This window comes from Harmonia axyridis, chromosome 3 (assembly GCF_914767665.1).
Source record: "Harmonia axyridis chromosome 3, icHarAxyr1.1, whole genome shotgun sequence".
Taxonomy (NCBI): Eukaryota; Metazoa; Arthropoda; class Insecta; order Coleoptera; family Coccinellidae; genus Harmonia; species Harmonia axyridis.
In genome coordinates this window covers 51,749,412-51,773,421 of record NC_059503.1, presented here as the reverse complement: position 1 = coordinate 51,773,421, position 24,010 = coordinate 51,749,412, and the positions used below count along the sequence as shown (strand labels likewise).

Here is a 24,010-nt window from a genome sequence, read left to right as displayed (position 1 = left end):
CCTACCAAAAAAAACTTTTAAATAATAATGTATTTGAATGAATATTCATATAGGATTTTAACAAGAGTATGGTTATGCTTCGTCAGAGTGCAGGTCAATCGGAAACCTCCGTGTTGTGCACAATGTGGAAATCGCGTGCGAGTAAAATGTTTCTATTTATCATTTGTTGATTGGTTTGGCTTCATAAACACTGTTATTGAAACATACGCCATTCAACTTATAATGGGTGTTTTTTAAGAGCTTGTGGATTTTAAATACCAATACAAGGCATAAATATTGTTGAGATGAATTTTTTATTATAATGATCTGGTAGATAATTTCTTGGCATTCATTTGTTTTTAAATGATTTCTGGCATAGTTGCAGTCCATTCGATCAGTCTAATTTTCCACTACTTTTTTCAATAAATTTGGCCGTATGACGGTCGTTGCTCTATAAACAGCAATTTTGCTCATCAACTAAGCCATTCAACCAGAAATAAGCTTCATCACCAAACACAATTCTTCGATGAAAATGTTCATCTTCAATCAGTTTCAAATTAGCCCAATCAGCAAAAATGCGAATTGAATAATGATAGTCATTCGGCTTTAATTCTCGGCACGTAAGCCGAGATCATTTGAAAATTTTCCATGTAGTCGAAGGAAAAAGGCCAACAAGTTGAGAACAGCGACTTACCGAAGGGGCTGTTTCAATTTTAATTTTTCTTTTGTAAAATATAGATAGTATAGCAAGGAGTAAATGATTGAAATTTGAAGAAGAAACCAAGAGTTTACATTTTTTTTAATAAATTTGTTAATAATGTGATTGTCCACCGCGATTATCTTGCATTGATGCAATAAGATGGTCTATTTCTTCTTGAAGGATACTTTTCCAAGCTACTTGTGCAACATGTCTCAGAGCCTCCAAAATCTGTGGGGACTGGGGTAAATTTCAAAGCCATGAATCCCAAACATGCTCTATGGGCGAAAGATCGAGTGATCTGAGCGTCCATGGCAAAAGATTCACATGGCTTCGAAAAAGTTTAAACTAACTCTGGCAACACGAGGTCGGGCATTATCTTGCTGAAATATTGGACCCTCGAGCCGGTCAAGGCAAGGGAGAACATATGACTCCGCTATTTCTTGAAGGTAACGCAGAGCTGTCATATTACCTCGAATAAAGACTAAAGGTGACCTACTTGAATGTGCAATAGCACCCCATACCATAACGCCTACTGTCCCGTGTACATGACGCTCAACCTCAAACTGAGGTTCACGTCTCTCTCCCTTATGTCGTCTAACCCTTCTTCGGCCATCATGTGCACCCAAGGAGAATCGAGATTCATCAGAAAAGACGACCAGATTCCATTCCACATTCCAATGTTGACGTTCTCGCACCACTGTAATCGTTGCCGGCGATGCTCAACCGTCAGAGGTAACACAATGCTGCACTTCAAAAAACCTTATCCGGCGGTTAATCGTTCGGACAGTTCCAGAATGTCCTTGTTCTCCTAGCCACTCATTAGCCAAAGATCGAGTTGTCGCAAATCGGTCTCTAATGGCCATAGTCTTAGACGTCGATCTTGAACTTCATTTGTGCCCCTTCGACGTCCGGTGCCTACTTTTCTTCGATTTTGGGCATTATCAAACCACGCTTGACAAAATCTCATAGCAGTAGTTGGATTTCTGTTCGTACGGTTAGCGATTTCTCGAAATGAAAACCCCGTCTCCCGTAGACTAATAATTCGACCTCTTTCAAATTCACTTAGCTGGCGATAAATTCTGCGTACACGTGCTCTAGGCATTTCAACAACTACTAAACATCGATTTTGGATCTCCCTGAACAGCTGGTTTGTTGTAAAATTTAAAAAATCTGCAAAAAACGACTACAATATTTAAGTAACAAAAATTTTTCACATGAAAATACTGTCACGATTTTTTTCTCCAAATTCAATCATTTACTCCTTGCTATACTTTCTATGTTTCACTGGGTGTTGCGGTTTCTTTGTCAGTTAGTATATTTATGAATTGTTCAAAATGGACTGAAATGTATTTTGCGATTGAAAATTTCTAATTCAGAGGCCATAAGTGTTTTCATTCTGAAAATGATCACTCTACCTTTGATAAACTTGAAAGCAATAATTTCGCCAACATCTGTCTCTCAGGGGGTTGCTTGCTCAATCCTAATATACTTCAGGATGCTGGCTAAATCAATCGATGGGTTTCAAGATATCACACTATAAGAAATTACCGAAATAAATCATTGGAGATGGGACATCCTGCATATTGTTATGATTAAGCTGAACCAGATGTTCATCTGATGCAGATCGAACTCTCGGAGTTGAATGAAGTTTTTTATGTGTCATTAGACATTATCGATTCTCTTTGTGTTAGGTATACCAACACCACCTAGATAAATGCATCAAGTTGGTTATGGATATGTAGGTACATGAATTTTGGTTTCAACAGCTAGTGGTTGTAGTGTTATTGTATCAATATAGTTTTTCGTAAAGTTTATAGTGGAAGATTTTTAGGAAAATATTCTATTTCATTGCAAATTCTTGAGAGTATCAGTCGGTTATTGTGATAACGATGCGAAATTTTCCTAGGATGAATAGTTTTCAAATAGCGTTTATCAGCGCTGAAATTCGATCAATATTTCTCAAATACTCGCCTAATAATTTCCTTTAGATAAGCCTTGAGTTCATTGAAAACAATTGCTGACTTATCTTAGTAATCGTGAAAAAATTAATCGAATATAATTAATACAATTTAATTCTAAGAAAAACCGAGAAATGCATCTGTTTCTATATATCTTTAATCTGCTGAATAATCGATTGTATTGAATAGTTCAATGGAAATAATAGATAGAATTAACAAAATATTGCAATATCGCTAGGTTCAGGTTCAGAGATAGGTTTTTCCAATAAGAGGTTTTATTTTCAATATAAAAAAAGACTAGTATATTTCAAGAGAAATCAATGGATGTTTATTTCATTGTGAAGACGATGTTATGCCATTAATGATGGAAAAGCATATCAGCCAAATGGCTACGGTTGCAGCACAATATCCTTTTCATGAAAATTTTTATGACCAGTTCGCGCATTTGCGGCTGTATGTTCTTGATAACTTCACGAATTCCATCTTTAACGTCATGAATTGTGGCGCATTGACCTTATGTTTCACGTGGCCCAAAAATAAAGTCTAAATGTGAGTTCAACTCTTCGATAAATAAATCGGCTAACTTTTCTTGCAAAATTGCGATTGCTTCGTTGCTTTTGTGGCACTTAGCGCCGCATTGTTGAAAACAAACGTCGTCCACATGAATACCTTCCCATTCTGGCCATAAAAAATCCTAATTCCCAAAATCGAGAGGGAAACGATCATTCTGGGTTTTCATCAACACTATACGGTCTACAGCAACCTCAGAGTGATAAACATAGATAAAGGGAGCATTATGTCATTATCAGTAAGTAAATTTTGTCCCCAACATGAACTATCAAATTTGAAATGAAGCGCGCGGAAATGAAAACATATCGGTGATAGGATATCTCACTGAATTCCCGAGTTTCTCCACAAACAATGAACTTCTTTTGTCCCATAGTGGATCAATGTTTCATATTATGATATTAACTCAAAATATATTGAAATAAATACCTGAATATATCAGAAATTCATAAGAAAAATTTCAAGCGCGCCAAACGACGTGAAACAACCCATGACACTAGGAGAGCAAAGGTTGCCAAACCTTGGTTTTCATCAGGTAGATACAGGAAATAATAAATATTCTGCTTTTATAAATTCGACAATTAGGAGAAATATCGAATTTCAAATATTCAAATTTGCATATATAATCGGGGATTACTCAAATAAATATATTTCATTATATACATTCATAAAGATATAGTGAAATTGTGGATTTGAAAATATATCACAATCCGACAACGTAATCTAACCATGTTGGGGACATGTGAAAATTGCATGTACTCCATCCATCTATGTTTATTACTCGATGACATCAACAAATTGTCAGTTTATCATCGACTCACACAGTTTATATTCTTCACATCACATTCTTATCCCAATAGCTTAATTTTTTAAACTGCTACTGCAAAATTTTCACAATTTATGTAGTTAATTTTAACAAGTTCGAAGCGGTTTCCATTCCATTCCATTTTCAGTAATGGCGTAAAATGTATTCAGAACATTTTTTATTGTTTGAGTGTCTAACAAATGTTCTTTCTGAAATGTTCAATTACTACGCGAATTTTCGTACTTTCATTAATCACTAATGGGAAAATTTGAAAAATTAATTTTTGTAGATTTTTGTGTATAGTGTTGTATTCGATTATCCCGAAAATGGTAATTCAATGAAAAAATTCAAGATGCCCTTTTTTTTAATGAATCCCTGTTGGTTTCACAAACGAAACAATTTTCTCGAAAATAATATACTATTATTATTATATTATTGATAATAAGTGGTGTAGATTTCCAATAAGAAAATGATCATCGCACTCCTATATCTACGCCACTGGTAATTTTGGCAGGAGACACTTACCTTATTCGAAATATTACATTATCAAGACTACGATACCTATAAATCAAAACAATGAATGTTATCCATCTAGAATTATCAGAAAGTTTTTGTTTTCCAAACTTTAACACCCTGTATCCCTAAAACGAAGCTTGTTGGGATATATGTTTATAGGAATTTTATTCATGAAAATAGTTCTCTGGCTCCAAAGTTATTGAACTAAAATCTGGATCACACTGTATGTAGTTCATGCATGCTCGAAGAAAAAATTGTGTCGGTATTTAATTGATTTTCCGACTGATACTTCTCCCCAATTGATACGTTTACAAAGTAAGAAAGATATCTGTTGTGCAGGGTCGAAAATAATGGAGCTGTGTCGACTCTATCTCTTAGAAGAAGGCGAAAATTTAAATCTGGGTGAGTAGGTTTTTAAACAAACCCTGCACAACATACCATCATTATCATTCAGAAGTTTTCATTTTGTAAGTTTTTATTGTTTTGTGGTACCTACATACAATGAATATATTCAATTGAAATTTAGAAAGTGCCAATAAAAATCTACATTACCTATATCTCATAATAAAATAGTAATCTTCTTCCCTAATGGCAGATTTTTTATCCTCATCCCATTACTCAGATGAAGTATTTCAATATTAATTTTTTTAAGCTCGTTTTGTTGCTATGTCTGCTCTTTTAACTCTTGGCGCTTTCTGCAACTGCACTTATGAATCTTAAAACTAACAGATCTGCTTTTATTTATGAGATTTACACAAATTAAGTTTTTGAATTCAGCGCTTGTTGAATATCTGAATTCAAGGGTTCTATGAGTAAATCTTATGCTTATTATGCTTACTTAATTATGATTTCAAGTGTAGAGTACCATTTAAGCAATTTGTGGAATATTTGATAAATTTTATATTTGGATTGATAATGAAATTCTTTAAGATGCATGGTTGGTTTGTGCGGAGTATGTTCATTCTTTGAAATTTTCAAATAGTTCAGAATAATACTGGGTTATCCATGTCGTGGTTTTCACATGCGTATACAGGGTGGTTCACCGCAATGGCCTATTAAACGTTTATGAAGAACTAATAATGGTTTTGTGGTGAAAATTTTCATTTTTAGTTGAGACAATGGTCTTTCTCCCTAAAATAATTTCAGATCTCTACAACTTCCAGTTATACCGGAAACATATTACTACTTCCTTATTTCAAATGTCACACCCACCATAGATAGCCGTTTTTTCTTGACAATTTCAGCAATATGCCATACATTGGGTAAAAACTCAACTGTTAATGAGTTAATAGGCTTCTTATGAAAAAAAATGGTGGCGATGAGAACTCGCATTTTTTTAAATATTTCTGCAAAAAATGTTTTTCTCGGAAAAATTCATTTTCGATTATGCAAATACGTAGCATTATAAGACTGTTTGCAGTTTGGACCAAAAATATACAGAGTGTTTATCAGAAGATCATGAACTATTCTATGTGAACTAATTCTACGTATAAAAAGAGGGGCGTTCCTTAAATACTCCCTCTACCTAAAATGCATACTTTGATATCGAGGAAGAACTTAAAATGAGGAAAAACCGCAATTTCTAACTGTCTGGAGTAGTCTTTGACTTCAGGAAAACAAAGAAAGAAAGTAAATTTCGATGTTTCTATAACTAAATTTGACATTTTTTGAAGTGTAATCAATTATTCGTAAATGAAAATTATATTGGTTGATGGATTTCTCAACAATCCCAACGAGCAATTAATTGCAATTCTTGAAATGTCAAATTTAGTTATCGAAACATCAAATTTTAGTTTCTTTTTGTGTTTCCAGAAGGCACAATTAGAATTTGCGGTTTTTCCTCATTTAAAGTTCTTCGTCGATAACTCTTAAAGTATTCATTTAAGTTAGAGGGTCTGCTTAAGTAACTCTTTCTTTTTTTATACGTAGAATTGACTGACAATAAAAAATTAGGTTCTAAAAAGTTTTTTTCCGAAAAAACCTTTTCTTTCAAAAAAATTAAAAAATGTGAGTCCTCGTCGCCACCATTTTTTTTATAAGAATCTCACTAACTCATGGACTGTTGAGTTTATACTCAAAGTATGGTATATTCCTGAAATTGTTATCAAAAAAGCTATCTAATGATGTAATAATATATTGGATGTGCCATTTGAAATAAGGAAGTAGTAGTCTGTTTTCGGTACAACCGGATGTTGTAGAGATCTGAAAATATTTTAAGGAAAAGGAACATTGTCTCAAACACCAACATACAAATTTTCAGCACAAAATTATGATTAGTTTTCCATAAACGTCTAATAGGCCATCGCGGTGAATCACCCTGAATAAAAAAACAGTAATCCGAAGAGCTATACCTATGTTTAGTTGAAGGTTGGCCATTTAACAATATGGATCGGTTATGTACTGCTTAACCTGTGAAAATTATGAAAACTTTCTACAAAAATAATGATTCTGTAGTAAGTACGTTTCATGCATTACGGACAGATTATAGTTGACAGAATATCAATGTTAAGTGTTAGAGTAGCCAGTAGCTAAACTTCGTCTCTCGAGAGTTTATCTAATTTATGTGAAAAAGTCGTTGAAAATAAATAAATAAATAATCGTCCTTCTGAGGTGGTAATTGGAAAGATGTGAAAAGTGAAAAAATTCGAAGAGACTGGACCTGTTCCTGATGTCTTAAGGCCCATACATCATCGAAATATTGCTGCTGTAAGTGAAAGTGTTGAAGAAGATCCAAATTTATCCATTCTTAGACGGTCTCAAAATTTTGGGCCTCTCTTACGGCACCCCATGCCAGCTGACCATGGAATGCATAGAGCCTATGTCGATTGGGTGCTTCAACAACAACGTTTGGATGACGATTTTTCGTATCGGATTTTCTTCAGCAACGTAGCACATTTTTCACACGGTGGCATAGTTGTCGCATAAGAGGCAGTGAAAATTCACATTTAACTGCTGAGAGACCATACCATCCACAAGAAGTAGTGTATGATGTGCAAATTTGGTCTTGTGGGGTGATTGACTCGTAACTCTGTGAAAATGAAGGTGTCACTTGAACCGTCAGTTCTCATCGATTACCTGAAATGAATGATACGGAATTGGAAGAGATGAGGTTCCAGAAAGATGGCGCAACAAGCCACACAACACTACCTGTCCAGGCTTTATGCTTTATTGCAAGAAAAATTTCCAGGACGCGTAATTTCTCGTTTAAGTGATTTGAATTGGCCGCCAAGATCTTGTGATTTATCGCCTCTGGATTTTTTTCTGTGGGGTTATGCGGTGGAACGTGTTTATGCCGAGAAAATTGAAGATTTGAAAACCAACATCCGTCAAATTATTGGTGAGATATTGCCCGAAATGTGCCGGCGAGTCATCGAAAATTACCTCACAATGATCGAGTCCTGTAAGAGATTTAGGACATTTAAATGATGTTTTATTCCACACATAATGAATAAATTTAATCGATATTCTAAATGATTGTGTTTCATTCTACGTTTACTTTCGGAACCACAAAATGGATAACCCATTAATATCTCTATGAAGTTTTATTATTTGCAAAAGCGTCAAGCTGATTTCCTGCTTAGTTGAAAATTCAGATAAGTTTGGATCAGAATGGTTTTTCCGTAAGATTAATTTCACGAGATCTTATCCTCCTGGTTTGAAACTAGCTCAACAGTGTTATCGAGAGCTCGATCACAGAACTTCACTGAGTAAACCTATCAGTGGTACAAATTGATTACTTCATTACTCTTATCTAAAATTTTGATTTTTTTCTTTGAAATTTTTGTATTCAATGAACCTGAATATCTGTTTCATGTGCATCATGCTTATGAATTCCTTTACATCTTGAACTTAAGTCAAAAATACTTGAAGGACTGAAAGGAGTGAATAGAATCAGTTCATTTGCGCGCATGATAAAATAATACACATATTGGTATCAACTGCAGCTTAAATAAATAATTAATAAATCCAGGTCAATAAATCAATGAATCTCGCACAAACTTCAAAGATTAGCGCCATTTTCATTAATTTATACACCCAGTTTTAATTTTAATCCTCCTTTAAACGGTGCAGGTAGCCAATAGGCTGCTGCTTCTGAAGGATTAAAATTTAAATGACGACATTACATTTTAATGAACGTTCTTGCAACTGGGCGTTAGTTTTTTATAAAAGCTTTTCGAATTATAGAATGCAGGATTTTCATTTGAAAGAGGGGAGTTCGGGTTCTGTGAAACTCGATGAAATTCGAATTACATTTCAGAACACTCGGTTTGTGGTAGTGTTAAAATTCATATTGAATTGAAAGTCTCAGAATTGATAAAATTGCGTAGTATTGCATTTTTCAATTTCAATGGATTCGATACCTACTTAATTCATTATAAATAAATTAAAAACAAAGTTTGGTGGAAATTACTTTGTTTTAATTTTATTTCTTTTTAGTTTTTTTCATTATCACTTTGTTACTAAAAAAATTTGTGTGCCATTTGGCATAAGCCCTATTTTAACGTTTGGGTAAGTCAGCAATGAATCGTCTCATTTTGAACTCTCAGTAGAATTCTCAATGATTATCAAAAAGTCAGTACTTAACTCCGTTCTTCTAGTTCTCACTTTCAAAATGTCATTCAAATAAATTCATTCATTTCAAAGTTATTAGGATTTAATTCATTAAAAATCGAAATATCTCGAAAACGGTGAGTTTTGGGCATATAAAACTCCGAATATACTTGGGTTCATTCTGTGCTTACAATTTGAAAATTCAATAAAAAGCAGGGAGTTCCATAAGAAAAAACTATATGCTTGGTCATTTACACTTTTTTGTACACTCTGTCTATTTCAAAAAAAAATTTGAGAATGTAGCTCGAATGAAGCCTAATGATACTCTGTCGAAATCGTCAATGGTGAAACGCCCTGTACCATGGGGAAAGATCGAATTTTCCATTTATTTTTTATATCCATTTTCGTTTCCTAAAAAATTTTTCCCGTGTTTTCATGGTATCTTACAAACCAGGAAGTTACAACTTCAGATTAGTGTTCAGAAGACTGAATGCAGTCAATGCATATGGCGGCCTATTTGGTTATACATATAGACTACCAGCTAGCTACAATAATGGCTTTCTTCACATAGAGTTGAAGAATAAAATATTGTTTTAGCAAAAAATGTAGGCCTGTTGCGAAAAAAACAAGTTGAAGAAATGATTGCATCTTGATGCACAATTTCCAATGCTTTTTCTGAGAATTCTCGAGTTGCTCAGAACTATCAGTTCGAAGCATTACAATCGAGTATTGCTGAGTTACAATCCAAAGTACTCTGAAGATTAGTTGTAGACGAAACGTCAGGTGAAAGACCTTCTTAACTACTGCAGAAAATCCTAAAATTATCTGACTGTTGATTACCTTATCTAGAATGTTCTTCGAAACTGCTGTATGCGTGAAATTTGGTGAAAATTCCAAAAGTGTGATGAAATTATAATATGAATCCTGAACATTTAAATATTTTGAATATAAAGTTCATTGAAACGCAGATTATTATTCTTTGTTATGATTGTTAAGCTTCAATTTTTGGAGTCTGCACTACCCAAAAATACACTACAAAATCTGTAAAAATTCCAGGTATGACAGTTTGGATGTTTATTATTAGAATAATTATTTCTTCATTTTCCTCAAATTTTCTAACTAAAAAACTGTAGTTTAGAAAAATCATAGCTTGAAGCATTGGTGAACATGTTATGATGGTAGGTCATTTATTTACAGAAACCAAGCAGAGATGGCACATACTTGTCGTGGAAGTATTTCTTTGCATGGTGCTCTTATATATACAGTTGATGCCACAACGTTCGTTATATCAAATGGAGGTACCCAGACGTTCCATATACGTGCTGCTTCAGAAGTAGAAAGGCAATCCTGGGTAACAGCCTTAGAGCTGGCAAAGGCCAAAGCTATGTAAGTACACTTACTCAAATTGCACAGTATGACACTTTTGTATTTATATAGTAGTGTAAATAAATCACTATAATATACAATTGAATGTTGGTCAAGGGAAAGAAAATAATTTGGATTGTCAATAAATTCTTTTATGAAAATCCTAAAATAAGACCAGATTTGCTCAATAGATATCGCCTTCAAGTTGGTATTCATTTGCCATATGAGTAAGTCTCATATTTGAAACTATCTTCATTGAATGGAGTAGCTTGGGTTGATTAATTTTTTTTACTATCAGGATGTCATGTTTATTATTTTCAGGTTGAAACCGTATATTTCTTGGAATCAATTGATGAATTTAGAAGGTCGTAGGTTTGTATTTGTCAATTTTAGGTTCTAACAATATTGGGATTTATATTTTTAAAAGTACTGTCACCACATGCTTATTCATCAGGTGGCTTCGTTCAGTTTGAATATGCATGAAATAAAAAGTTTTTTGCTCAAAGCATCTGGTCCAATATGTTCTTGATTTGCTTCATTCAAGGTCGTTTTCATTGAATATCAATAATACTTTAGAATAATGGCGATATTTTATAGAGTTTAAATAAGTCAAGTAATTTATATTTCTTCGGAGTCAATTTGGGTTCGCTTACATTACGTTACATTATTCTCTTAAAATTATTTTTCTATACGGGGTGTCCCAAAAGTCGACGTCATGTTGGAATCGGGTAAAAGGATAAATCATAATAGTTATCAAAAAAATTGAAAAAAAAAATCGAAAATGTGACTTCTGAGACATCCTCTATAATCAATAAATGATAGTTTTCAAGAAGTCGCAACATTTGGCATATTAATCAACAATATTTATTAAAATGATGTTAACAATATTAAAATATATGGGAAAATCATTTTGTTTTTATGTCTCTGACGATTAATGAAATAATTTTATGTTTTGCAGAAGAAGTATGGAGTCTGAAGACGACGAAGAGCAAGAAGTTGATGGTTCGGGAAATCCAGAAGAATGGTCTTCTGTCATCCGAAAACTCGAGGCTCAACTCAACGACTTGGAGACTTGCAGTGAACTGATTCAGAAGCATTGGAAATCCCTTTGTAAACCACTTAACGAACTGGAATCTAGCAATGGAGATTTAGAGATATGTCAGGGCAAAACCAAAGAAGTTGGAGAAAGGGCTACTTTGTTCAGAATATCCACAAATGCCATGATAAATGTAAGTCCAAGTTTTCAATTAAAGGTTGTTTTTTTTAGTTCTATAGAACAAAATAAAACAACGATGGATTATTCGATTGACATGAATATTATTTATCCGCAAGATAATCTTGTGACATTACATTTTAAATATGATTTCTGGCATATGACCGCCACGGTTGGCTCGGATGTAGTCCAATCTGGACGTCCAATTTTCGATGACTTTTTCCAACATTTGTGCCTTATATCGGCAATAACACGGCGAATGTTGTCTTCCAAATGGTCAAGGGTTTGTCGCTTATCCGCATAGATAGACCAATGACTTTACATAGCCCCACAGAAAGTAGTCTAGCGGTGTTAAATCACAAGATCTTGGAGGCCAATTCACAGGTCCAAAACGTGAAATTGGGCGGTCACCTAACGTGTCTTTCAATAAATCGATTGTGGCATGAGCTGTGTGACATGTTGCGCCGTCTTGTTGGAACCACAGCTCCTGGACATCATGGTTATTCAATTCAGGAATGAAAAAAATTAGTAATCATGGCTCTATATCGATCACCATTGACTGTAACGTTCTGGCCATCATCGTTTTTGAAGAAGTAGGGACCAATGATTCCACCAGCCCATAAAGCGCACCAAACAGTCGGTTTTTCTGGATGTAACGGTGTTTCGACATACACTTGAGGATTAGCTTCACTCCAAATGCGGCAGTTTTGTTTGTTGACGTAGCCATTCAACCAGAAGTGCGCTTCATCGTTAAAAAAAATAAAATGGACGTAGTGCGCGATACGTATTCCGCACAGAACCATTATTTTCGAAATAAAATTATACTATTTGCAAGTGTTGTTCAGGCATGAGTCTATTCATGATGAATTGCCAAAGCAAACTGAAAATAAATCACTTGACAGCTGTTAAATCGGTCGCCATCTTGAACAGTAATGCCAACTTAAAGTTATATACCTCGAAAAAAACACCCGTTATTTGGGAGCTTAAGTTCAAAATATGGCTATACCCCACGAACCCGAAAACTATTTCATAGCTGTTTGTTAATAGATGGCTCAAGCAGCCTGAGCCTAAATATGGCGGCTTTTTTCGTTTACCTTATTCTTGGGATCTATTCAAAATGTAAGGCCCATTTTATTGAGATACTGTATTATTCTTTATTTGAATAAATTTGTTCCATATACAAACCTATCAGGCCCAATAATTTTCATTTTGACGAATTGTCAGTTCAGTCAATTGAGTTCTATGGTTAAGCCCTGCCCAAATCGCCATTTTTAGACTCAATTTGAACGTATTGTCGTCACTGTGTTTTATTAACTCACTGTAGTGCTGGATATCCAAAATATCATGAACCAAGCTTAGACATATGGTCAACAAATTGTTTCAACACATAAGTGATTATGTTCTAGCGTCATATACTTTATTTCCCCAAGGAATCAAGTCACAATTCGAAAAAATAAAAGGGTTCAAGAGAAAATTAAATACAAATTTGAGATTTTGTCCGTTGCTATAATTTTGCCTGTGTATAGTTGCAGCATCAGTGAAATACCGCCAAATGTCCCTATGCAAGGCCAATACTTAAAAATTAGCTAAAAGAATTCGCATATATCAACAAAATCATATATTTCTATAAGAAATAGAGAGCCACAATGAATTAAATCTAAAGAAAACCTCGTTTTATTGAACGTCTGAATCTTGCACTCTTTATTGAAACAGTTTACAGTTGTGATAATCTTCTTTTGCTGTATCTGGATTATTTTCGTTTCAGGCCTGTATGGAATATTTGAAAACTTGTCAGACTCACGGTAACAAATGGATACGCCTGTTAGAACATGAGAGAGAACAGAGGATGCGGCTTCAAGAGATGGTTGAAACGCTAGCTCAGCAACATTCGAATTTGGAACAGGCGGCTAATGCGCATTCTCATAAACCAAGTGAGTACCTACTTGATTGAAAAATTATAGTAACTATTCGAATCGAAAATTTCACAAGATAGATAAAAGAAATTTGTGAATGTACCCAAACTGTCCTAATTATTCATTTTCAACCATTGTACCCTCATTATTTTAGTTTTATATCTATAGATATATCTTGCTGGATAGTTCGAAAATTCTGAGCATTTTGGGCATGCTCTAGTTGGTCTTTGGACTGACGTTTCGCCTGCATTTACGGTAATTGAAGAAATCTTCAGAGGTTTGTAAGCTTCAGATCCTAATTCGGCACTGACATTGGTGGTACTGGTACCCCGGATGCGATGTTTATACTCCCTAGTGTCTGTAGGCATAGGAGTTCCATTTCCTCCTTTTTTGACTGGTTTGGTTTGGGAGCTATTGACTGTTGCTAGCTAGGCCCCATTGGTATCTCTTCTCTAATGTTAATGTTACTGAAATGCTTATATAGGATGGACCAACGAAAACCTCGATTTTCCGACTTTATGAAAATGTGGGGAATCGCTCGGACTCGTCAATTTCTGATTCGAGGGGGAACGAACTTTTCCGGTTTTTTCATCCCCGTAACTTCAACCCCTTACGGAGGTGAGCACAATCCCTTGATTTTGAATGGAATGAAGGGTGTTACAATAACTAATTTTGAATATCGTATCGACTTCTATCTGACCCTAAAATTATTTTCAAGAATTCGTGGGTTAATATCGGACGTTCCATTCATAGTTAGCTTCCAACACTTGGACTTCTATATTCTACCCGTATAGTACTATATTGCATAAAAACTGCAGACATTTTCACGGATTCGTTTGTCTGTGAGATGCTATCATCAATTTCGAGACATTCTGAGGAAAATGTCTTGGCAACCCATTGTCAGATTATCGAGATTTGTGAGAAACAAATCACATATCATATGTAAATGACATCAATAGTGATCACAATTGTTATCCCTGAGGATATATGATTATGATTTTCCCATTTTCCCCCATTACAGCTCGCGATGCCTGGTTATGAACATTTCGGCTAACATATTTGATATTATTGGACATCAGATATATGAGGATTCAGTTATTATGGTCTCTCTTAAAAAAATCTCGCAATATGTCGTTTCTCGGTCATGTGAATTATTCTGGCGTCATCTTGTGGCATGAAAAGATGTATGGAAGATCTTGGATATTGTATCTCATTTCATAGCCAATGTGGATCAGTGTATAAAAAATTATCGATGGCGGTGCCTAATATAACCAAAGAAGATCATTTCTCAGTCGGCTTCTGGCCGCCGAACATCCAAATTCCATCAAAACCAGAAATGAGAGCTCCTCGATTGATGAGCAAAAAATTGCAAAAAATCCATTTTCAAAGCTCCATATCTCGAAAACTGTCCAGTTTTGAGCTTTGTGGCTAAGGACTTTTCTGATCAGTTCATCAAGAACTACAACATATCAAAAATTCAGCCAAATTCACGGAAAGCCATTTCCCATACTAAACGTGCGGGGTCCTTTCAGGATCAGATAGTAGATCTTCAAAATGAGGTATTGCAACAACTCCGGTCCGAGCGATTTTCCACAATTTCATGTTAAAGCTGGAAAATCGAGGTGTTAAGTTCTCGTTGAACCACACTGTATATTTCACTGGCTTTCATATTTATTTTCGGGTAATAACTTTTGTTGTTCATGTTCTGTTTCAATTTGTTGCCTTTAAGATATTTTCCTAATTTGTGAGTCATACCCAAGTTGGTTTTCTCCTTAAAATTATTATTTCCCAAGCCATGATCTCTCATATTTGATATCTCAGCGTAAACAGTCATTCTATTTATTTTGAGCTATGACAATTGGTCAAGGTTTTGACTCACATGTATAGGGTGTCCCAAATTCAATGCTCACTGAAAGCATCTCGAGAACTATAAGAAAAAAATCTTCAACGACCCCCGACTCTTTTTTTCCAATAATAATAAGCTATCATAGAGCAGATCATAGATATCTTGATTACTTCTCGAGTTACAGGGCGTTTCTGAAAAATGACCGTTTTAAATATTCCACTATATCTTGGTTTCTGGTCGAGATATTAAAAAAAAATCTGAAATGTTTTTTTCCCTAATTTTTATGGTTTATATGATACTCATAACAGATCATAGAAATTAAATACCATCTTTGAGATATTGTAGAGGAGAGTTGGTGTTTCTTAAATGGGACATCCTATATTTTTCAAAGCAGTTTTTCAGCCGCAGATTTATCAAAAAGCATCGCGTTATCGGTTTTTTAAAAAGGTCATCCGCTTCAAATATATCGAGTTTTTCGACTTTTTTTTATGGGCCACAATATTGACGAAGAATCGGCAAACCTGGGTTTTCGCCAACATTATGGGCCACAGCATCAATATTTTCAGTAGTTCTTGAGCGACGTACACAGTTTCGATTCTTCACTTCACTAACTTTTCCCAACAATTCAAATTTGTCCACCGGTTTCATTATTTCCGGTCGAGAAGGTGCTTTACGACGACTCAAAAGTGCTTTAGTTTTACGAACTGCGACAGGAAAATTTTCACCATTTTGTAATAAGTTTTATCAATTTCAATACGTTGTTGGGGCGTGTATCGTTCCATTTTTAGGAACGGCGTAGATTCTACTTGTAAAGATAGCCCAGATAGTGGGCTATTCAAAATGAAACCTTTTATTTGGAAATAAAAAATAACAATTTCAAGCTTCTCGAAAAAATTTCCTGCTTTTTTCATCAGAATCATAATAAAATCAAGAAGAATATCAAAAAAAAAAAGAAAAAAAAGGAAGCATTGACGTGAAGTCGGGAGCTTTTGACCGCTCGTTAATTCATGCGCCAATTGCACTTTTGGAGTCCACTCGTATCCTATATAAGGTTATGCGATCTCCAAAGGTGCAATTGAAGTATGAATGAATGAGCGCTCAAAAGCTCCTGACTCAGTGCTTTCCTCTTTTTTATTAGGTGAAATGGAAGTTAATAAGTTGTGTAAAACGAAACAATGAATATAATCGGTGAAATAAGGAGAGAAAAAAATACCTGGTGCTACCTGAGCATTCAGATAAAATTGCGTCCGGTTTTAAATACTCCATCACTGTGCCGGTATCGCTAAACAATTGTAAGCTATCGCCGATAAGAATTTTTACCATGTCTTGGACCGATCTGAACACGGCGGAAGTACCTCTTCGTTCAATATAACAGTCGGACCGTCTCTCATTTGTCATTGCGATCATAGTGGCATTGAAAGTTATTAAGTACATTCGTTTCTATTATATCGATGCAAATTCAGCGTGTACAATCGCCAATAGACGGTTGGGCAATCTACGCGCTGTATTTTCGTAAATCAGCACAATAATTTTCGCGATAACGCTGGCTAAAGTGAATCGGTCAAGGTACTTCAGACTGAGGGAACAGCTGCGCTATTCTTTTTTTTTTCGCCAAACCGACTTTCTATCTCGGCATTGTTTACTACGATGGGAAATGTATGTGATTAAATATGATCTAGTGGTTTTATCATCTAAGTATGAGAATTATTTTGGTTAATTTAGTTGTTATTGGTGTGACGTGTCCTGGAGGAATGGAAAGATAGTATCAGGTAAATAGAGTTCTAGTATTTCAATACAAAAATTAATAAGATTTGGAATGAATTCGGTGACAAGGAAAATTTTCAAAACTATATACAGGGTGTCCCGTAAAGACCATGTCAAACCGAGGGAAAATGTAGATCAAAGGATAACCCACCTGCTATGACAAAATTCCCATTATAAAAGTCTTACCGTTTTCGAGATTTTTTTTTTTTTGGAAAATAATGAATTAGTATTCATCACGTATTGGTGTTGCGTATACTTTGTCTTTTAGGCAGCCCCAATATTAAAAGTCCAGAGGATTTAGGTCTTCATGTACCCATCCTTGGTACAGGAAGACTCGTCGCTTCAAATGATCTTATTAAAAAAATCTGGATCTGCATGATGTTTTCACGAAATTTGCCGGCGAAATTGAATTTCGTTGAGGTAAATAATAATGCGAGTAACATTTCCGCACGTAAATAAGTGTCATTGTTCACTAAGTAATGCAACATCGAAGATTTCTTAACAGAATTGACAAACTTGATTTTGTCAGAAACGTACCCATTTGGATAAAAACAGCCATATCTTTTTTCTTTGAATAACAAATTACTTGTGTGATACCTTTTTGAAATCCCTATGAAATAGACAATTTATTAGTGTAATGTGCAGCAGTAGCTCATTACATTTTGGTTCCACTACGATGGGCTAAACTTCATGAACAAAATAATCCACTACCAAAATTTCCAATAAAAATATTTCTCATAGCCCCCCTTTAAAATGTTCGGAGGATGTTTTTAATGTAAACGTTGAAATCATTCTTCAGCAATATTTTACTGAAAAAATTAACCAAAAAGGTGTAAAATTGTACCAACCGTAAGGACAAAACTATTGAGAGGGGCAAAAATTCATTATTTTCCAACAAAAAAAAAATATCTCGAAAACGGTAAGACTTTTATAATGGGAATTTTGTCATAGCAGGTGGGTTATCATTTGATCTACATTCTCCCTCGGTTTGACGTGGTCTTTACGGGACACCCTGTATATTATGTATTATACATACGGATGTTCCTGAATTGGAGGTACAAAGGAAAATGAGAGACTCCTTGGATAATAAAAAAAAAGCCCGCAAACGCTTGGTTTTCGAGATACAGGGTGTTTCTTGTAGTCCTACTTTTTTGTGACGATTATACCAGATTATCGAATCTTCGCTTCAAGTTGGGTAAATAAGTACCAAAACTTATAATTAATTTATTCGTCACAGTTAACGCACTGGATCTTTATAAAAATTTGGATTTTCCTGAGGATCACTAGAGAATTTATTGAATTTTTTTTCTCGAAATCGGTAGTACGACAAAACTACAAGAAACCAAATAGTGTTCTACTGGACCGAATTTTCTCTTTACATTTGACTAGTAATCCACCAAAAAAGTTCTTGAGGAAAGAAGCGGGCACTGTTCCAGAAAAAATATCACCCTTAGTTTTGCATTCAAAATTACTATATCACATGATGAAAACTTCAAATTGAAATATTTATGCCAAATTTAAGTTAAATATCTTGTGAAGGGAAGATGCCATGTGAAAAAGCTTCAACACCCCGTTTCTCGACTTCTTTTTCTCGATGAATGATCCAATGAATCTGTCATTTATTCTGTGGTACTTGACACTTTCGGCAAAGAATTATTGATTTTATGATGATTTAGATTTATCGACCCTTCTGAATCCTCTCAAGAATTTCTGCCTTCTGGGCGAGTTCTAATTCAAGAGTATTTTTCTATGTGGGCCTTGTTATGTTACTGTCTCTTTACTTCACCTCATATTCAATTCTCTAAAATCATAAATATTTATTGATAAAAACACCAAATTATGTATTTTGAATTATATATTCATTTATAGTGATAACAATGTAAATATTAATGGGTCCCCGATAAAGATGAAATGATTTAGGATTATCATACCTAGACGTACTCCAATAGTGTACGTCTAGTAGGCCTTGCTATTGATAAGTTAACTTACTTCGCTCATTTAAAAAAATTGCTTAATACGCATCAATTAGATATTAATTATAATTAATATTATTATTTATAAAAAAATTGAGAATCAGTGACATGAAGCGAGTTTTGATGAATTTTAGTTGTGCAAGTTCATGTTCTTTTTTTATGAACACCCTGTTCATTTTTGGTCCAAACCTCAAATAGTTCTATAATACTACGTATTGGCAGGATCGAAGCTTGAAGAGGTTTTCTCGAAAGAAGCCTTTTCCGCAAAAATAGAAATATAAAAAAAAATTGAGACTTCGACGCCACCTTTTTCTCATAAGAATCTCATGAACTCATGAACCGTTGAAGCGATATGATATGGTTGTGAATTTTATCTTAAAAGTTGTCCCCTTCAAATCAAAAATCGACGTGTCCGAGTATTCTTTCGAAATAAATCCATTTCGTCCGTTATCTCGTCTGTTTCGTTTTCAAAAGCCCACCCTGTATAAGAATAACAATTGAGCTCCAGTCAAAATTTATATTGTTCGCCTCACTAAAACCACAGTAAAATCAAGTAGAATAACGGTACTCTATATTCCAGACTATACAGGGTGAGTATTTGACTTGTACATATATTTCAACCGAAGATTCCTGAGGTCAAAAGAAACACTTATTTCCTTTACTATTTTTACCGATTCGAACATTTTTTTCTCGCTTAGTATAGCGGGCATTCTGGAGTTGACCGGACTTTGATGGAATTTTATGTTCGGAAAAGATTCATCACATCAATAAAAAAACTATATGTCGAAAATCATCCCCTTCGATTCCTTCCCATTTACGAGATATAACTAAAAATGACATATTTTTATGGATTTTCAACAGCCTGTATCTTTTCAATCGAGTCGAATCGGAAAAGATAGAAAGGAAAAAAGTGTTTCCTTTGACCTCAGCAATCTTCGGTTGAAATATATGTACAACTCAAAGACTCACCCTGTATTATGTCATGAAGGTGTATATTAATAGTTTTTAGCTTGACAAAAAATTACAGAAAAAAATTAACAGAACTATAGTAAAATAAAGTAGAATATCGAAAAAAATTACTCATTCTTTCAACAGATGCGACTAGATTGAAATTCAGTTTTTATATGTAAATCACGCGAATGGTTATGACGAATTTCAGGATTGTATCATGGAAACCCCTCTTCTAGATAAACTATCCTAAACAATGACATCATAATAGATCACATGTCATATACAGATACAGTTGTGTGGTCCTTTTTGTGGTCTCATGAATGAACATGTGCTCAAAAGCTTAGGACTTCACGTTAGTACTTTCCTGTTTTTTTATCATTTTATTGCGTGAATCATAAGTCTCACTTATGATTACTTAGGAATAATGAAATATTCCAGCTTCCTACAAATCACTTAGGTATTTCCTCATGATTTCCGTAACAATGGAGATGTTATCTGACAAAGTCTTATCGTAATAATTGTTACACCGACCACTTACGGTCATTTTATCAGTTTTTTGCAAAGTGGTTATTCTTATCAATGTTCCCTCGTACAAAAGGAAAGACCTGTACAAATCTTTGTACCGAAATCTATTGTTAACTTGTCTATAATAAGACCATCTACTTTTTTCATTTGCCGATTTGCAATTTTCTTGATGATATGTGAAATGGTGTATGATTTTTTCATTATTTATGCACAACGTCAAAATTTGGGAACAGAAAATACAAAATCTCAATGAAGTTTGTAGTTCATTTTTCTATTGAAGCCTTTGGCCGATTTTAGCAATTATTTTTTCGAATTGTAGCTTGATTTTTCTGGAACTTAACTCTTCAGATTCCGTCTTCATTTACTTTCTTTTTTGTCATATGCGGGAGTGAACAAAAAAAAAGAAAAGTAAGGTTTTACATAAGATGAACATCACCTTGTATATCCCAAAAGAAGTCACTCAGGCGATTGAAACCTCTTGATACGAGTCCTCCTTGATGATGATGATCTTCATTCGTGGTATCCGTTTGTCACCTTCTTCCCAGAGCACCATGTATATTCCTCCTATTTCTCAGACAAAGTTGTGAATGGCTTAGGCCGCACCTACATTAGGTCCGCATTTCTTCCGATCCGATCCGACGTTGTCCGATGGTCGGACGACGTCGGAAGAAAAACAAACACCTTTATCAGTTGTAAATAAAGGTTATTCGGTACTCGGTATTATTTCATTGCTGGACAATTTGACAATTTCTAGGTAGGTTCAGCATTGCATAGGTACCTGAAAGAAGGCCATTTCGGAGTAAAGATTTAAAATGGTCTATTTTTGTACCGATACGTATATTTCTACTTACTCAATGATTTTATGTAGAAATGAAGAATATCAACTATACCTGACATTAAAATAACGCATTTTCAAACTGAAATTTCGAGAATGGTACCTATTTTCAATTTGGGGTTGAGCTATTACTAGAAGTTTTCATATCTATTTGGCCTGTGCAGTTCTTCTTATAATTTTGTTAATGTGTATTGAATCGAACCTTTTTCGCTGGGAAATATCTTTGGATGAATTCCGAATTGTTTATATTCTGCAATTCATAGATTATCTGAAAGAACTTTCTAATCACTCCGTTTTTTTTTTAATCAAATTTATCTAATATGCGTTTGGTGAAGGAAATGAAAATTGGGTTTCAGTCGAAATTAGTTTTTATACGTGATATGTGTATAATTTCGAAAACAATATTTACTTGTCCAGAACATCCAGAAATACTTGATATAAGCACATCCGCCGTCAGTAGTGTCATGAATCCTGGTGATGGTTATGCACAGCTGAAGAAAATAGAAATGATATGAATTTCCCTTGTTTTTCATTTTCACTGTAATAAACAAAGAAGAAGAAAGAAAGTTCATTCAGAAGTAGGTAACAGAAAATCATTCAAAATTTTTTACAATGATCATAACTATAATAATTTCAAAATAAAAGAGTACACAATGAAGTATGTAATGCCTGGGAACAGATAGCGTTGAAATCTATGGAAGAAGCCGTAGCAGAAGAAGTGAAATAAGCGATCGAATGTGGAAGTATCGACATAAATGATACACCTTCAATAACGGTATTTTGTGATGGTAGTTGGGCTAAACGATCTTATCGAAACTGGGGAAATTATAATTAACTCCCGGAGTTCCTACAATTGTTGGGATGCAAACTGGAAAAATTTTATACTTGGGTGTGAAAATAGTAATTTACGTAACAAGTCCGGAAAATAGGGTTTTTTTGGACGAATAGACAAAATTCCAGGACGAGCGTAAGCGAGTCCTGGAAGTCTGTGAGTCCAAAAAAACCATTTTCGGGCGTGTTGCGTACAATATTTTTTCGGCAACCATGTAAAATAACACTATCGCTGCTGCTTTCCATATTTTATTGCGATTGCGATCAAAAAACATGCAAATTTTTGACAACTAATTTCATATGAACTGTCAGCCGTTATCTCGGTTGCTATGGATTCTATGATTCTTTTCCGGCCTAGTCCGGGAAGTACGTACTTTCCGGACTAGGCCGGGAAATGCTACTTTCTCAGAGAAAAAGCGTCCGGGAAGTGAGCACTTCTCGGACGGTTGCCGAAAAAAAGTATTGCATAATATGTCAAAGAGTTCAAACTAACAATGACACACCAACAGAGCATACATGCTATAAAAATTGGAATTCATCTTCGACCGCCATGGCAGCTGAAGGATTTTGTTTTTTGTTTGTGTAAAATGCCTCCTATGTCAAGTTATTGCTCAACAGTTGAAAGCATTTTATATAAACATTTTTCTGCAAAAGCTATAGATTGGGGAAAAATAATGAAGATCGAGCGAAGTGTCTATTAGAGAATGAATTGTGCTCGAAGATCACAAACAGTGGCCTTTTTATTAATAAAAAAAAGTCTAGGTCCTTCTCCAGATGGCATTTTTGAAAAAAGTAATCATTCAATTAAAATCGAATGCCCTTTTTCAGCAAGAAAAAATATGATAAAAGATGCTATTAAAAGGAAACAAATCACATATTTGGAAAAAATGATGATCAGGAATATCGATTGAAACAAAGTCAGAATTATTATTTTCAAGTTCAGGGACAATTAAATATAGCTGAAAGAGAAAAATGCTTTTGTCGTGTAAACTTTGAAGGACACTTTATTCATCGAAGTCAACATCGATGAAGAGTTTTTCGAAGGAAAATTTCATTAGAACTGTGTTTTACCTGTAATAATTGACCTAAGACATAGAGGCTTAAAAATAAGGATCCTCAATACAAACTAGATCTTCAGGATGAGAAAAATTGAAGAAAACAGAAGGCAATTAGAAATATATCATTATGAACCAAGCTGATTTTTTTTAATTATAACAAAGTACTATTCCTTAAAACTGTAGATATTTATGGAATGAGTTCATCAAAATTCTCAATGAAACTTTTTTATTTCGGATTAGATATTCAAAATTCATTCCATTTAATTCATAAGGGTTTTTAACAATTCAAAAAATGAGGATAATGGTATATCAAAGCGTATTTGAATTCTCAATTCGATATCAAGTAATTATGGAAAGTAGAGTCTTTTTCAAAACCTAAAAGACAGTTCTTGTTTCTAAACTCTGTTCTTATTATAAAGAAACCGTCTTTACACATCTACATAATCGTAGGTGACCATTTGACAATCATTTCATTTCATCAAAATGTCGAAAATGCGGCTGCATATTCCGACACGCACTAGTAGAACTCGAGAAAGAAACGAGATCATCCCAATGCGTTACAAATTCATTCAATCTGGGCTGAGGGCCTAATACGTTCTCTATATTTTTACTACGATAGACCACGCCCACCCGCTCTTGCCCCTTCACGTTGCGACCCCT

At 34.5% G+C, this 24,010-nt stretch overlaps 1 protein-coding gene across 7 annotated transcripts in view; it reads left to right on the top strand.

Moving 5' to 3' along the window:
• The window catches only part of LOC123676714 (oxysterol-binding protein 1), a 43,207-nt gene that overhangs the window by 4,915 nt on the left and 14,282 nt on the right, over window positions 1–24,010 (top strand). For 2 of the 7 annotated variants that reach the window (XM_045612860.1, XM_045612859.1), the window contains exons 2-6: window positions 4,865–4,927; window positions 10,274–10,462; window positions 10,763–10,813; window positions 11,400–11,670; window positions 13,420–13,585. In XM_045612860.1, the coding sequence (XP_045468816.1) occupies window positions 4,865–4,927; window positions 10,274–10,462; window positions 10,763–10,813; window positions 11,400–11,670; window positions 13,420–13,585 (740 nt within the window). The remainder of the gene's footprint in view (window positions 1–4,864; window positions 4,928–10,273; window positions 10,463–10,762; window positions 10,814–11,399; window positions 11,671–13,419; window positions 13,586–24,010) is intronic. The other 5 variants (XM_045612862.1, XM_045612861.1, XM_045612866.1 and 2 more) reach the window with 3 other exon arrangements.